This window comes from Lynx rufus, unplaced genomic scaffold, assembly GCF_022079265.1.
Source record: "Lynx rufus isolate CCGP_SWC_20201006 ecotype Redwood Valley unplaced genomic scaffold, mLynRuf1.p SCAF_28, whole genome shotgun sequence".
Taxonomy (NCBI): Eukaryota; Metazoa; Chordata; class Mammalia; order Carnivora; family Felidae; genus Lynx; species Lynx rufus.
The window spans coordinates 1,398,471-1,415,201 of record NW_025814843.1 but is presented as its reverse complement, the minus strand read 5'-3'; the positions used below and the strand labels follow the sequence as shown (position 1 = coordinate 1,415,201).

The window sequence follows — 16,731 nt, the reverse complement described above, 5'->3', positions numbered from 1 at the left end:
CTTACCTTTCCCCCTTCTCCCTGCAGCAGAGGCCACTTGGCCTTCAAGCCCCACTGTTGGGTCAGTTTTGAGTCTTTTCCAGTGTCTCAAGCTAGGTACTGGTATTGTCTGGCTGGCTCCCACCTACTCATTGCGCTCCTTTAGGCCGAGGACCATGTCAAATTCAGTTTGGTGCACGCAGGAGCTGGCTCTGAACGTGGTGGGTGCCTGCAAAATATTTGTCCAGTAAATACATGACCCAGGCCCTTAGATATCCTGACAGAGTTAGTGAGGCACGCAGTGGTCAGAGAATTGTGGGAAATCTGCAGGGGTACTGGCCCTGGGCCCCTCCCCACTGCCAGCAGTCTCGCTTCCATTCATGAGGACTCTTTGCCCACCTTGAGTAGCCTGGGGGCGGGTGAGGGTCAGTGGCTTTTCTGTCCCCCATCTGGGTCCCACCGTGGCTCCTCCTGCATGTGGTGGGCTGGGAGTGCAGAGGAGAGGCCTATGTTCCCCCTGCCTGACCCAGAACTCTAACCTGCCCACTGGCTTCCTAACTTGGGGATCCTTCATTAAGCCCACGGGCCACATTTTATTCTCACCCTACCCTCCTTTGTTTTGTTGCCGCAGACTTGGGGACAGAGAGCGTCAGTGGCACCCTCAGTTCACTCCAGCAGTGTAATCCCCGTGATGGCTTTGACATGTTTGCCCAGACGAGAGGGAATTCCTTGGCCGAGCAACGCAAGACGTACGTGGGGACCGTTTCAGTGGCTCTCGGAAGGTATTGGGGGAGGATTGATCCAGGCCTGGTCACAGGCCAACACAAAGACGCCTTTTATTTACCAGATCCAGGACTGCCAAGAACGTTGAAATATGGCTGCGAAGACTTGGCAATAGGCACAGATTTTGAATGAACACCAACCCCCCCCCCCAACCCCCACCTCCCCGCCTCGGGGTTGATTGTAGTCGGATCTCTCCCATCCGCAAGAGAGTGCTCCTCATTCTCTCTGCTCCCTGTGCTGCTGCTGAAGAGGAACTAGGAGCTAGGAGGGTGCAGCCGGGCAGGGCCTAGCAGCATGGTTTTCCTGCCCGAGTGTGTGGGCAGAGGCTTCCCTGACGGCAGCTCTGGCCAGGATAAGCCATATGAAACTGGGGAAATTGATCCCAAAATAGACACCCTCCCCCGCATCTCAGGGAGGCATAGACACATGCTTGGAGCTTCTTGTTCAGCCTTAAGGCAGGCAGGTGCTTTCCTGGAGCCCAGCACCTCAGCTTTCTGAGTCCCATGCTCAGGCATCAACAAGTTGACCAGAAACCCAAGGCCGCCATGCACCTCTCACCAGCACAAGTTGCTTTTAACAGCAAAAGAGGTCAGAATGCAGAGGGAGAGAACCTCCACGGTCAGTGACAGACCCCAATCCCAGACCGTGAGACCACCTTCCTTGTCAGATGCTACCGAGGCTGCCGCTTCTGAAATAGTATTACTTGCAGCGTCAGGGCACTTCTGACGTCCCGTCACTGGGCTTTAGAGATGCCCTGGTATTGTTACTTGAGAGGAACAACGAGGTGTATGGTGTCCCAGACCCCAGAGGAAATGAGGGGCTGAGCCAGTGCTGGGACCGTAGCCTCCGCCCGAAGGCCAAGTCTGCGGGAAACTAGAAAGTGATTATAGGTCACCGCCCCGTCCCCTGGGACCACTGGGGTGGGTACTGACTGCTTGCGCTGCTTGTCTCCAGGGTAACCTACGAGGACCCCCAGGCTGTTGGAGGACTCGCTTCTGCACTAGACAGTCGGAAACAGAGCTCCGAAGTGGTAGGTCTTTCACCCTGTTTACCTGCCCAGAGTCCTCCGGAGGGAAAGTCGGGCAGCGTCGTAAAGCTGGCGGGGTAATGAAGCAGAAGCTGGGTTGCGTGGAGGGCAGGGCACACTGGGGGGAGACGGGCGTGAGAGCACTGTGCTGCCTCATTGCGTCCTCACTCCAGCCCGTGGGTGATGCCCACCCAGTCATCTTTCCCACGAAGCCCAGAGCAGACGGGCCCAGAGAAGGGACAGCACGCTCTGGGCACCGAGTGTGGATGGCAAGTGGGGGTCCGTCCTAGGAGGTCCAGCTCCACAGCCCCTTGTCTTCCTACCTTGATGGCCCTGAGCTCTCAGGGCGCAGGTCTCCTACACCCAGATAGGGCCTCTTCCCAAATGTTACACAGCCCTGGGGGTGGGCAGTGCTCCGACAAAATAATGGCCCTTACAAGGAAGGGAAATGCTCACCTGAGCCGCATCTCTGCTGATCATTTGTAGTTGGCCTAGAGAAGCAGTACCAACCCACTAGAAGGCAGCTGATGGGCAGGATTTGTCTGGGGATCTGGGGCTGGAGGAGGGAGGAGCAGTGGGTGGAGGCCAGGAGGGTGCTCTGGGCAGCTCCGTGTCTGGAAGGAGCACGGCTAAAGGCAGAGGTGCTTGGAAGTGGAGGGTGGTGCTTGTTTGAGCCCCAGATGGCAGCTGTGGATTCTGTACGATTTCAGGTCACTGCAGGGGAAAGGATTTGTGTCTTAATGCTTCTCATGAGATCGTACCCCTTTTCGCCTAGGAATGCGTGTGGCTGTGTGTGAATGAGCGTCTGTTTGCAGGGACGGGGAGGGGGAGAGCTGTGGGGATAAGGGCCCCGGAACGGCTGGACCTCTTGTCAGGGTCCCCCAGCTGGGTTAGAAAGGAGCAGTGCTCATCTGCCCGCTGGACGGGGAGGTTTGCTTCAGAACAACGGTTCTTGGGCTCCTGCAGCCCCTGTCCAAATGGGCCCAGGCAGGCAGCAGTCTGCAGCCTGGTTTCTGGAAGAAGGTTCACCCTGGGGAAGGGACTTGTCCCTCTCTTCTGGCTCAGCCAACTGGGTGTGAGGGGTGTGCGGCCCTCTGCACTGGCCACTAGGGGGCACAGAAGAGCCAGCCCAACTGCCTCGGGTCTCAGCACCCTGCCTTTCCACCCCTGGGACCCGGACTCCCCAAATCTGCGTAGTGGTTGTGGCTCCATTTCTCCCATTACTTAGAATGTGTCCCCCCGAACCGAGAGAGGGTGTTAGGAGGGCCCACCACCGGGCTGAGGCCACCAGCACACTGCCAGGTGAGGACATTTCCTCCTGGCCCACCCTGACCTGGCCTGTAGCTCTGTCCCTCAGCCAGGCCAACTTGGTTTGCTTCCCACTCCGTCCCCAGGGCCTGCCCCCACCCGTGCCAGGGTGTGCCACCTCTGCTGTTCTTAGTGCTTAGGCCTGGATCCAAGCTCAGGAGATGTGGCCAGCCTCCCGCCCTTCACCCTTTGGGCGTGTGGCTTGGCCCATCTCCCTGTTTTCAAAGATCTTGATGACTCCAGCATGTTTTCCACCTGATGGCAGGCAGATTACTTTCATGTTTACTGCTCGATGAGGGGAAGCAGGGCTTGTGGTGCCTGTGTGCCTGTGTCCATCTGTGTGAGTATATGTATATCCCTGTCTGTGTGTGTCTGTGTGCGCGTCTGTGTCTTCGTATATGTGTGTGCGCACACCCTCACTCACATGCATCTCGAGGCCAGTATTTCAGGTCATGATGTTCCATATCCTAAACCGTACCGACCTGGATACGAGAACTGGGCCAAAGGAGAAATTAAGAACACAGTGAAGGGGAGAAAATTGTATAGCCACACCTCCACAGTGCAATCCAATCAGAAGTCTTAACTTTAAATACCTTTGTGACTTCAAAAAGAGCAGTATGCCCAAATTCAGTGTTCAAGTTAAGAGTTTGGAAAAAGAACACCCAAGGAACTGAGAAGGAGGAAAAAAAAAAAAAAAAGCAGAAATAACTTAGAAAAAAAAAGGAGAAATGATTTGGTAAAAGCTGGCTCTTTGAAAAGTTGACCCTTTGCCAATTCCGAGAGCCCTAATCAGGAGAAGCGGCCGTGGCCAGCCTTCTGTGACCTCGTGGAGATTTTCCCAGTGTGTGGGAATAGTTGGCATGAGTTTATGTTACCCTGTTGGGATTTTTGGTTACTAAACTTCTCTTCTCTTTTCCAGAAAGGTAAGGGGGACATGCTGGAGGGGGGCGGGGGCAATGGGTCACATCTCCTTACGTGACAAAAGATCAACTCTCAACAGTGACTTTTCCATTTCCATGATATATACTGTTGCTTTCTTTATCCTGGGTCTTGCTGTGACTTTTCTTTCTGGGACTTTTCTGTCCTCGGCCCAGAAGAGAGGTAAAGGTGGGGACTCTGACCTGGAGCCCATAGACAGCTGGCTCATAACCCAAGGAATGGTGAGAGGTCACCAGCTGAGCCGAGCCCCCTGTCTACCCCAGCGCTTACCTGTGTCACCTGCTGAGCCCTTGTGAGTCAGACAGTACAAGGCCATTCTCTCCTAATGACTGGATGCCAAATTTCCCCCTGCCAAAATGTCTTCTTGTGTTTGTACAATCTCCTTAAGCCACAGACTTTCAGTCCTAGAAACGCCTCTGGGTTTCTGCTAAGGTCCGTGCCCCTGGGCCTTAAGGGTCTGGGACATTTGTGGAAGTGAGGGGAGGGCCCTCTCCCTCCTTTTACTGTCTCTGGAGCTCTCGGCAGTATTCGCTTTTCCAGGATGAGCACAAGTTACTGTGGCTTTTGCTTATTGTTAGGAGGGGACATTTCTAAGAGAACAGACTCAAAAGCACCTGATCAATTGGAAAAGCACCTGATCAATTGGAGAAGCCCCCTCCAGCCTCTAGATCTGGCAGTCCTAGGCTGATGGGTTTTTATAATGGAGTAAATGTGTGCCCACTACGTCCCCCAGAAGAATTTGAGACATCTTAAACACACAAACACAATAGAACAGAATAAAAAGAAGACAAAGCCAGGGGAGTTGAATATCATCAACACAGTTCTCATCAAGTAGAGCTTTTCTGCCACAGAGACCCGAGTGGGCCTCTCCTGCCTCATCTGATCAGGTAGGTGGCCCTGAGTCTGCTACAGAGAGAGAGGGTGACCTCATTCCAGGCCACTTGCCTCGGCGTGATGATTACACTTCTGATGAAGCCACCGTCCTCGCCTAGCACCTCTAACATAGAGACCAAAGGTCTGTGCGTGCGTGCGTGTGTGGCAGGGCTGGAGCAGGAGAGGGTGCACAGAGGGAGGGACGATAGAAGCAGTCAGGCATCAGCCTCCGGGGTGGAGCCAGGCAGACACTAGACACATACTGGGGAGGAAGCATAACCGACCCCTGGAACCCGGGCCAGGCTGTGGCCGGCGGAGGGGCGTTCAGGCAGGCCAGCATGTCTGAGGCCGTAGGTGGCACGGCAGGGGTCACCTGTCTGAGCAAGGTGTGGCCGACATGCAATGGCCACACAGAGCCATCAGAATCGAGGGGGTGGGGGTATCTTCCTACCACCCCAGCTTGGAGCTAGGGACCTTCGCACAGCCACGCTCGGGTGGGGCCAGCCTTCCTCCATCTGTCAGCAGCAGGCACTTCATACTGCTCTTTTCCTGCACGCGACCCCAAAGCCATTCTTAGAGACACAGGCTTCTCCGGGCCCCTCATTTACTTCAGAGACAGGCTAGGGCTGTGGTCCTCATGTGTGGGTGACCTTAGAGCGGGACTCCTGGAGACCATGTCGACTCCAGTTCCAAATTGGGAGGATCCAGCCGTGTGTCCTTGTGCCCGTTAATCCTGCGAAAAAGGATACTGCCCAAACAAACTACCCTGAGTGTGGCATTAGCAGCTGGTGGTGGCACCTGCCTCTGCCCACACAAGATCCCCTCCCCCCCCCCGCCCCCCACTAGAGCTCCAGTCTCCAACTTTCCAGAAACAAACCCAACTAACAGCTAACATGGTATCTCACCTGCCTGACTGCAGTGTTTTTTTTTTTTCTTTTAAACAATGTATATTAATTGCTTTGCCTTATTTCCCATAGTGTAGAAGCCCTGAGTCCTTCCAAACCCCCAAGTACAAATTCTTTACTTGGAAACTTTTTGTACTATTGAGTAAGGCTGAAGGGCTTTTAGGCTGCTGCTCATGTTTGGGGGGACCATGTTGTAGGGAGGATTTCTCAGTTCTCGTGAAATAGCACACCTGAGCTCTTCAGAAAAGTGTTCCTGTTGCGTTGTAAATCAGACTCTGAGGTTTCCCCGTGGGTTGGGGGCCGTGGAATGGGCCCGTGCTCTCCTGGGACTTCAGGGGTCTAGACTTCCAACACCACAGTTGACAATACCAGATTCATTACAAGTTGAAGAGACCCCTGAGCAGTGTCATGAGCCGCTCTGCCTGGAGACTGCTGGGAAATTGCCCCCCCCCACCTCCGCCCCCGGCCATAAGTAGGATGCCGCCAGAAAGATCCCCTGAGAAGAACGAGCGTCGGTCCCAACAAGAGCAGAAGTAGGTTAGTAGTAGGAGTGTGCTACGGCCCAAGCCCACGCATGGAGGGGTGCCGTAATCCGGTCCGGCAGACCCCCCGACACAGCAAGCCCAGAGTCACGAATAGCACTGGCTGTGGCCGAGCCGGTGGCACCACTGCCCCCCACCTGCCGCCCCCTAAGTGGAGCCAAGTGAGGGTCAGTGCACGGCAGACAGCTCACCCAGCGCCCACGTCGACATCTGCCACTTGTGGCCCCCGACACGCCGCTTTCTCTTTGGACCCTGAAGATGGGCGGGCGCGTCTCACCCTTGCCTCAGCCAAGCCAGCCCCGTATGCGCCGGCCTTTATTGGAGGGTGGTCCTGTGCCAACTTTCTCTTATTTTTTTTTTACTTCGCGTCTTCTTCCCTTTCTGTCTCCCTCCCCCAACACACTCTTCTTCAGACCTTTGGATTAGCCTTCAGCCTTCAATCGTTGCCCAAGAAGGTGCTCTAACCGTGGCATGTCAGAGGCCACAGTCTCTTAGGGATCAGCTGGGCCAGGCTTCATCTGACGGATGAGAACACTGAGGCCTCCCAGGGGCTTGGTGACGTGCCCAAAGCCACGGGGCAGTGACAGAGTCCAGTGCCCTCTTGGCTGGCCAAGGCCTCTCCCTTCCCTTCCATCGGCATGGACGAGGGCGCTTCCTCGTCCCTCCCAGTTTCTGTAGTTCCTGTTTGGAGAGCAGTGTGCACGTTTAGTCTGTCTGGTGGCATCCACATTATTAGAAGGAACTTTACCCCAGTGCTACGGTCAAGGCATTGATTTACCAGGGTAGAAGGTGTATATGGGTAAGTTACTGTGTGCAACCACAAGCAGGTCAACCCTTGCCCTGTGTTGTATAAGCTTTACTGTTAGCTCTCCCCCTAGTTCCACGGAGATTCCGGCCCTGAGGCCAAGTGCCTTTCATACTGGAAGGAGTCAATTCCGATCGTTCATGATATTCCTGGTTTCTGAATTAGAAAACAGAAACCCTGACCTGGAAGTTAAGGGGCTCGGAGTCCTGTGGGGTGAAAACTAAATAGAACCTAGCCATCACGCCACTTCTCTGATGGGGAGACGGAGGCCAAGAACTGCCCAAGCTCCCCTGTCCCTGCTCTTTACCCAAAGTCCTGAGGCTTCTTAGGACAGCAGAGACTCCAGGGCTCCTGAGTGAAGAAAGAAGCAAGTCCAGAAAAAAGTGATATGCTCCAGGGACCTGACTAGCCCAGCCCAGCCGACCCATCGCCCAGTGCTCTGTCATCAGCCTGGCTCCTGGGGCTTTGCCTGGAGGATGCCCTTCCATAAACACACTACTTATTTGGAGAAATCTGAAAGGGGGAAGAAAAGCGTTCCCATGATCCAGCTTTTGGGGAATTTTTGTTTTTGAGGGGGTGAGGAGTTTCTCAGATGTCAGTGTTTGTTTTCTGAGCGTGCTGGCTTTCAAGATTAATCCTCAAAGAAGAAAACTGGAGCGTGATACCCAGCCTCGAGGGACTTATTTTTGAGCAGTAACAAAAATATTGTAAAGCCGTATCTGAAGGTTTAAGACCCATGACCCCTTAGTGGCTGTTTTTCAAGCTTCTGCAGCACATTGGAAAGCTCTACCCATCGAACCTCCATTTCTCCTCGATAGACTGAAGCTGGGTGGGTATAAGAAAGCCCAGCACACACTCCCAACAACTGTGGTTGGCCATGTTTTCTCTTTGGAGATGCCGCTAACTTTCCAAGCTTTTGTTTCTGGGAACTTGGTGTGGCGCGCATCCTCCCAGAGGCCAGGCGTTCTGACTTAAAAGCATCAAGATAATGAAAATTGGCATCTTCTGTCACAGGAACATGTCAAGACAGAAGTCCTGCCAGCAAGCGTAAAATTAGCAGATCGCACTCCGCGTGCCTTTACTGCTTTCTTTTCGATGGAGGAGTTGGGTGCTGCCTTAGGTGCTGTTAGCACATCCACGCTGGGCATCTGTGCCCTCTGGAATGAGAATCCTGTGCTCCTTGTCCCTAGGAGTTATTTCAGGGTGATTTGAACTCCTTGACGTTTTTTTCATTCCAACACGAGATTCCCAGTAAATCAAAGAGATAAAAGGACAGCGTAGACAGAGTCTTCCTAATCTGATCAAGGGGTGGGCTTGAACCTTTATGAAAATGCATGTGGGGTGCCCACGCTGGGTCTGTAGTGCGGCACGATATACGTTAAGGCGCTCCAGGTTACCAGAGCGAGGGGGCTGCCAGCCTCGCCAGGTGCGTGTGTGCACGGGACACCTGCTCGGCACACTCGGGCTGCCCTAGGGGCCCTCGCTCTACCTCACACCCCAAACTCTGCCAGCAGCAGGTTTCCGTCTCTAAGGAGCGGCTTGTCCCGTCAGGGCAGGGCTGGGAATAGGAAATCTTTGTTCTTTTCCTTTGTTAAGCTCATGTTATTTTTTAGATTTGGCAAACACCAAGGCAGTCTTCCCGGTGCTTATTTTAACTGTATTCTTACCCTAGACTGTGACGCTGGGGGGAAACCAGCTATAGACACAGTGCTAGAGAATTTTCTAGAAATAGTGGACTTGTGAGCCGCTATTGCATTCTAGCCAAATGGACGTTTCAGAATCACCGCCCCGGAGGCCTTCCACAGGTGGGCCAGGCATGGAGACTGCTCAGGCACCCATGAGGCATGTCTTTGTTTTCTCGGGACCCAGTCACCCCCACCCCGGCTACCGCTCCCTAGTTCTCAGTTGAACTTTTCTTTGGCTCCCGAAGCGCAGCCAGCCATTGAGAGCTGGGGAGGCAGGGTGAGACTAAACGAGCCACTGCATTCAGGACTGCTTCGTGATTCTCCCCTGAAGAGACACAAAGACAGCTAAAGCCCCAACGTCGCTTTGGTCATCAAAGCCCCAGCTTTGCCCGCTTGTGTTGGTGGTGAGATGTGCCCGCCTGCTGTCAGCCAGGCCACACCCGGGCCCCGGTGCTCCCCTCCTCCCACTCCGACGCACTGGGACACATTCCAAAATACTTTCCGCGCCCGCCTGGCTACCTGCACCCCCTGCTCCGGGCAGACTGCCACCTGGGATCCCCAGTGGCATCAGGGGCTTCCTGGTGTCTCCTCCAGTCACTCCCAGGACTGGGCTCGATGGCGGGTAGGCAGGACTCTTCCAAGGGTCCTAACCTGATGAGTTCAAAACCAGCCTGTGGGACCAGCGCATTCCTGAGATGAGAAGGTGCTTTGCAGCCCTGGGCTGAGAGTAGTCAAAAAGTTATCCATTTCAAGAATGCGTACTGCTGCCCTCCCTCCTCCTCTCCCCCCCCCCGCGCCCCCCCCCCCCCCCCCCCCAGCGCCTGTCGGTCAGCCCTGCTTCTTAGAACTGGCCACCTCATTGCTTCCCTCACCTGCCATTTCATGTGTGGCTGCCTTGTGTTGCCCGCGCCTGCTGTGCCAACGTGTTTTTTTGCTCTGTGTACGTTTTGGTTTCGTTCTGGGGTTGCTTTTGACGATTTATTTTGTTCGGTGTTCTGTCTCCCCTCGCCTGGCTGTGGGGCTGCCTGACCCGCTGCTTGCCGCCTCCATAGATCCCCGTTGCGCAGCCCTCTGTCATGGACGACATTGAGGTGTGGCTCAGGACGGACCTGGTGAGACTCGACTTTTCTCTTCTGTGTGTGGGGCGTGGCAAGGCAGAGGTGCTTCTGAAGACAGGCCCGGGGCCAGGGGCTGCTCCCCACTGGGGTGGCAGAGGAGGAAAGCCCACTGGGCCCGGCGCACCTGCTCCGGGCGCGGCCCCGGGGCCTCGGCAGGCAGGGCTCTGGCTGGCTCCGAAACCACACACACTTGCCTCCAGTTACTTTTCTGTATCTAGTGTGTGTGTGCTTGGGTTCTTTTGCTTTGGGGTTTTGTTTGGGTTTTGGGGGGATTTTGTGGGTTTTATTTTTTCTTTTTCACTGTAAACTGTATATACAGAGATGAGCCAGGTGTTTGTTTTTTTGTGGGGTTTTTTTGGTTGGTGTTTTGGCTTTTGTTTTTGTTCTTGTTTTTTTATTTTTTACTTGTCATCCCACTTCCCCAGTATGTTCTGGTATCCTGGATTTAAAAGAACCCTTACCCTCGAGACTCTTGTCTCTACCCGCAGAGCTAGGACAGGAAGGTGAGAACATCACGCAGCTGCAGATGGCAGCAGGTCCCAGGAAAGGGAGGGCTGCAGGGGCTGGTCCCTCCTGCTGCTGCTTACAAAGCACTTTCCCTCTCAGGCGGCTGCAGGAGAGGCAGAGTGGGGGTTGCTGGCCAGGGGGGCTGACAAAGAAATGCACTCTGGGAGGGGAAGTGGCTTGCCCAAGGTCATGGGCTGGGCAGATTCTCCCTTAGTCCTAGAGACTCCTCATCTCTTGTTCCTAGCTGCCACCTCTTCAGGGGGCCTTGTCCCCAGAGCAGAGCATCGTTAACCACAGGATCGGCCTGGCTGGCAGTGGGTTGCCGACTTGGCCCCCTTCTGTACTAGGGTAGGGCCTCCCACTGCTCCGGGCCACCTCCCCACAAGGCCAGGCTTTCTGAAGACACTCATTGCCCAGCGAGGCAGGCACCCAGGTGCCATGCCAGGGGAGGAAGAAAACACGTTATATTTTTCCCAAGGGAATGCCTGGAAAAGAACTAGCTCTTGTCACGGAGACAAAGCAGGAAGGAGCAAGGCCCTCACCTCATGGGGCGGGGGGGGGGGGGGGGGGGGGGGCGGGAGCCCAAGGTTCAGAAAGGGGGAGGGACCTGTCTGACAAGGCTGAGCAGATCAGTGGCAGGGCCAGGAAGGAAGCCACGTCTCCTGGCTGAGCCCAAGGCCCTGTCTGCTTCCCCATCCAGCTCCCTTCCCTATCACTGTGCAGTAAGTTCCCAGTGACCACTGCGTTCTCCAAACAAATCAAGTCCTATCCACTGTCATCGTTAAGAGCTCTCCGAGCTCCCATGGCTTCTCAGGAACCGGCAGCAGGTGACGGAATCTGGGCCACAGGAGGCCGTGGGACATGGCTTCTGGCCGGACAGCACTTTACTGCCAAATACTGCTTGGTATCCGGCCCTGTGCCATGGACTTCATGGCTCTGTCCCTTCCAGGCCTCATGCGGTTCCCAGCTGTTGGCATGGACAGCGGGTTCCCAGAGTCCTGCGGCTGCTGAGTGAAGGAGCACCTGAGGGGGTCCTGGGCACGCGCGCAGCTCAGCCTCCTCCTTGGGGCCCTGTTCTGGGAGTGTCACTGGGTGGCCAGAGGCCTGCTGTGGTCCTGCCTGTAGCCTTAAACCCAGAGAACCGGCCTGCGCCTTTTTTTGGATTTTTCTTTCTGGTTCTTCTGGAGGATCAAAGCCTAGAACTACGGAGTTTGGGGTGGTTTTATTTTTGCTTTCTAGAAAACAAAAGTTTCCGTGTCTTCAGTAAGACAAGCAGTATTTTACTGTCACAGAGCTCTGGGCACGGGGAATGGGGGGTTTGGCCCAGGCTGGGCCCTAATACTGCTCTCTCTGCTCCTCCCACAGAAGGGCGACGACCTGGAAGAGGGCGTCACAAGTGAAGGTACGACTGGGCCAGCACCTTGACAGCTCCCCACCTTCTGTTGGCTACCCCTGCCCCAGGCTCTTGAGGTGCATAGGGGCCGGCACCCCGCTGTCTTGGAGCCTCCGTTGCCAGCGTATCTCCCGGTGCCCATCCTTGCTTGGCCTGGCCTCCTGGGCCAGGGGCTTCTCTGCTCTGTCCCAGCCAGGCCCCGTGCTGATGAGGGAAGTGTCAGAACATGTGACTTTAAGAAGGTCACAGAGCTAGTGAATAGTAGGTCCCGATTGCCATCCCAGGTCATCGTGACCCCCAGATCTGCAAGCCTAATCAGTTTGTCCCTACCCCCGAATTCTTAATCTAGCAGAGAGACAAGACATGCTGTGCAGTCCACAGGGCTGCATAGGGAACTCATCGGGCCTGGCGTTCTGGGACCCCACTTCTGGGGGGCCAGTGGATGACGGGTCGGGTAGGGAAGTTCCCATCAAGGTCCTCCAACCCCCCCCATCTCGCCCTCTCCTTCTCTCCCCTGCTCCTCCTGTCTCCCCCACTCCCTGCCACTCTCCCCTCTGCACTGCCTCCTCCCTGCTTTGCCAGACCATCTGGTCAGACCCCCTCCACTGGCAGAACCTTGCTTGGAGGATGAGCATAGGGTAGGGGGATGTTCTCTGCCAAGTTTAAGTGGGGACTTGCCCCTCCAACTTTCCCTGCCCTGCCTCCAGTGCTGATCTGGTGCGTGGAAAAGCCCCAATTTAGAGGGGTGGGGCTGGAATCGTACCTGCCCCTTCCCCCTGTACCATCTGCGGGTAGCCAGGCTTCCTGCTTGCCCTGGAGGCGGCAGAGGGGGAAATCAAGCCTGGGTCTCTGGGCAGCAGACGGCCCAGAAGCACCCCTGGCTCTGGCTGGCTGCTCCCCTGCCGCTCCCTGCCTCCCTCCTTCCCTGGCAGGCAGCCCAGGCTAGTGTGCTGAGGGTGGGGACAGTGAATGGGGCTCCGAGGGGAGCAGGTGAGATGTGGTGGTTAGAGCCTCACTGTGGGCCTAGCCTCCTACCAACGCTGCCCCTTGCCCTGGTTTTGTATTGCAGAATTCGATAAGTTCCTCGAAGAAAGAGCCAAAGCTGCTGAAATGGTTCCCAACCTCCCCTCGCCCCCAGGGGAGGCCCCGGCCCCGGCCCCAGCCTCAAACCCCTCCGGTCGGAAGAAGCCTGAGCGGTCAGAGGATGCCCTCTTCGCCCTGTGAGCTGTTCTGCGGTTCGGCTCCCCAGATGGCAGGTCACTCCTTATTCCCCCGGTCCACGCTAGGCACTGGCCACTCCTCCCATCCCCAGTCCTCACTCGGTCCTGTGCTGCTGTGTCTCCATGGAAATGCCACTGTGTTTGCTCCCAGGCCTCCCACTAGTCAGGACCAGCTTTAGCCACCTTCTTCTCTCTGGGTGGTGGGACAGCATCGATGCAGCCAGAGGCTCTCTGCCCCTGCCCCTGCCCCTCTGGCCCACAGCCTCCCTCTACCCATGTGTCCTCCCCAGAAGAACAGGCAGTGGGACCCAGCCCCAGGCAGGGCAGTCCCCGTGGGACCATTTCCTGAGGAGACACCTGGACTGCCTTTCCTCCGGTTTCTGCCCACAGAGAAGGGGGTCCGACCCCAGCCCCTTCCCCCCTGTGCCCTGCCCCTACCTGACTCAGTGGGTCTCCTTGGACCGGCCTACGCTCCCATGCCCCTGTTCCAGAAAGGGCTTGTCTGCACCTGTGGGCTTGGTCTCCCTCCCTGGAATGCTGCTCCCTGACGCGTGTCACCTTGTGGCACTCGGCGTGCTCGGCACTTTAGAAGGCTCTGTGGGTGCCCTTGTGTGAGGCTTCTCACCCTCTTGACCCTCTCTCCGTCGCTCAGCTGCTAACCCGGGCCCACGCCAGGCTGGCTAAGCAGCTGAGCCTGGGAGCGAGGGGTCCCCGATGGACCCAGGGAGAGGGAGAGCCAAAGGCAGTTGCAAAGACGGCATGTTGATCCATGGATGATGGTCACGAGGCACACGGGTTGGCTCTTGCAGAGATAACACAACCGTAAACCAAACTGCCCCGCGTCCCCATCTGTGGAGGGGCCCGCACGGGGAGGAATTGCTCTGACTGCTTGGGAAAGCTTGGTGGGCTTGTGAGCACACCAGGCTCGGGGCTTTGGCCTGGTCCGTGGCAGCCTCTGTGCCCCTACCTCCAGGGCCCAGGAGCAGATGGCTCTGCACCATATTTGGAGATCCAGTGACCAAGGGGCTGGAGTGACCCTGGGGTCCCTGCACTGCTCCTTGGTGCGGTCTCCGCTTCCTCCACAGAGCGTCCTGACAGCCTGCCCTCTCCCCGCCCCCAACCCCCCTTGCTGCTGATTTGTACCCTCTCTCCAAGCCAACCTAGAAGACTAACAGCCTGGGGCTGAGAGCTAGGGGTTGAGGACACCTGCTCCCGTCACTGGGTGTCTCCTGGCCGTGGGCAGGACGCTCAGGCTCGGTGCGGTCCAGGGTGCAGCCCGCCCCGCCCCTGTGCCGCGGTTGGCCAGGAAAAGAAAAATGCTGCGGCAGCTGCTCCGAGCCGGCCGTGAGTCCCGGGGCCCGGGTCAGTGTTCCAGAAGGCGCTGCCCAGGTATCGGGGGCAGACGTGTTCCAGAGCCGTGGCGTGGCCAGCCCTTCCCACCTGGCAGCCGGAGTGGGGTCAAGAGGCCGGCTGGGCGCAGGCTAACACCAGTGCCTCAGGCTCTGGAAGAAGCATTTAGGCCACGGCCCAGCACCTCTGGTGGAGAAGCGAGGCGCTGCCTAGCCCAGAACCCTGTGCCCTGGTCCGGGGTCTTGCTGGGGGCCCTCCTGGCAGGACCAGCCGGGGGTGTCACACTCCCGATTCCTCAGAGGACGTGCAGGAAACTCCCCCTCAGAGATCCGAGCTCAGCCAGCCTGACTCCAGCCCTGCCCTCCCTGGCAGCCAGTGCCACGCCTCTCCTGTCCCCCCTCACCCCGACCCCACCCCTCGGTCCTCTCCTCCTCTCGTCAACATTGCTCACAGGCAGAGCCTCCTGAGGTCTGCCTGTTTGGACGTTAGGAAGTCTTAAGTCAGCTGTCTTGACGTGAGCTGCCGAGAAGGTGGCTGGGATGATCCGATTGCACCTAGCGACCCAGCTAGTACCCTCCAGCGGCCTGGAGCGTTCGTCTCTGTGAGGGCCAGGGGCCCGTCCCTCCGCGGCCAAGCCCGGCAGCCTCTGAGGGAAGAGCCAGCGTCCCCGCCTTGTGGAAGGAAAAGTCCCCCCAAGAGCAGGAGCCTGAAGGGCCCAAGGGGAGAGGAGGCTCCTGGCAGGGAGTAAAGCCGAGGCCTGTGTCTGTCTGGGGGAGAACCCAGCACAGCTGCTCTTAGTACCCACAGTCCAGAGCTGCCCCCCAACTCCAGGCAGGGCTTGGAGAGTCCTGGCCGCCCCTGGGCGGCAGATGGTGATGGAGCCTATGGGCTGGCAGGAAGGCACTGGCTCACACAGGGGAGAGCCCCCTGCCTTCCCAGCCTGCGGCTGCCCTTCCTGTTGACGAGTCCTGTCCAGAGGCAGCCTGCCCCTACCTGGAGGCTGAGGTGACACATGCGTGAGGCCCGCGCAAAAAGCCAAGCGGGGGCCTAGGTGGCCTTAAGGGGGTGCTGCTCAGCCCTTTCTGTCCTGCGGCCCGCAGGCACCCTAGGCCACTCAACCACTGGTTCCCTTCCATGTGGGGAGCACAGCTCCCAGGCTCCCTGCTTGAGGAAGGGAGCCGAGCTCCGGCAGGAAAGCTGGCCAGTGCCTACCCCCCGGGAGAGTGAGACCCTCACGAGCCACCAGCCGCTCCACAAGTGTTAGAAATCACAGATACAGTATGTACTTAATTACACTAAATTATTGCTGGGATTCCTTATAAGCACTAATTATACCTGATTATAGGTTAAAATATTTATTTTGTCAAAATATTTTCTTGGGAATGTGTTTAACCTTTTCTGTGTTCATTGTGTGCTGAGATGAGAAAACTAACCATTTCTTCCTGCCTACTTTTGTGGCCAGTGGGCAGCTGACCCAGGGCACACTAGTGGGCTTTGGGCCAGCCTGGCCCAGAGCAGTCCCTGCCTGGGAGCCCCCCTCCCAGGGACTGAGCAGGCCGACTGGGGCCAGGCCGAGAGGTGACTCGCCTGCTTCTCAGCCGGCACGGGACAAGGGGTCTCTGAGCTGAAAGGGCTTGATGCTGGCTGGGGCCGGAGGGAAGGGTGACTTCGTCTGTGGTCCGTCCTGTCTTTCTGTTTTGTCAGCCCCATCGGTGTGAGTGACTGGGCCATCTGCCTCGGCTCACTGCCCTTCCCTTCCTCCCCCTGGGGTCCAGAGCAAGGGGGCCTGGGGAGGTGTGGGGCCCTCACTGTCACTCAGGGCCTCCCACAGGGAGAGTGGTGGCAAGGGCTGTGGATAGCGGTGGCAGCAGGCACCTGGACCCCTCCGGCTTCATGGGGCAGACAGTTGCTCAGCCTCCTACACTCTTGTCCCTCCTCTTCCTTCCTGCCGCCCACCCCCACTTTGTCTCCACGTCTGCTACACACGTTTCTAACTCAGTCTGACCCAGCCTTCCGGATGGTTTGTGGAGGACTGTGGGCTATCAGGGGAAAAGCACCATGCAGGAGTGCCGCGTCCTCTGCCTGGCCCCAGCCGGCCCACCACGAGCCTGTCCTCCATGTGCTGTAGGGACTCTGGGCCCCTCTGCTCGTCCACCCCCATGGGGAACAGCCAGCTTCACCACCATGGCTGAGTGTGCGTGCCTCCAGAAGATGCCCCCTGTGGTACCCGCCTCTCCCAGTGCCCGTCTGCGGCCCTTCCTGTCCATGGGGGTCCAAGCCAGGCTGCCCCTGCGGCCA

At 57.2% G+C, this 16,731-nt stretch overlaps 1 protein-coding gene across 2 annotated transcripts in view; it reads left to right on the top strand.

The window, feature by feature from the left end:
• TOM1L2 (target of myb1 like 2 membrane trafficking protein) overlaps positions 1-15,787 on the top strand; it is a 119,901-nt gene extending 104,114 nt beyond the window's left edge. Inside the window, exons 11-15 of one of the 2 annotated variants that reach the window (XM_047089644.1) lie at positions 610-727; positions 1,716-1,791; positions 9,898-9,957; positions 11,836-11,872; positions 12,933-15,787. In XM_047089644.1, coding sequence (XP_046945600.1) covers positions 610-727; positions 1,716-1,791; positions 9,898-9,957; positions 11,836-11,872; positions 12,933-13,087 — 446 coding nt within the window. In that variant the 3' untranslated portion in view covers positions 13,088-15,787. The remainder of the gene's footprint in view (positions 1-609; positions 728-1,715; positions 1,792-9,897; positions 9,958-11,835; positions 11,873-12,932) is intronic. The other variant, XM_047089645.1, reaches the window with a different exon arrangement.
• Positions 15,788-16,731: the final 944 nt, after the last annotated feature.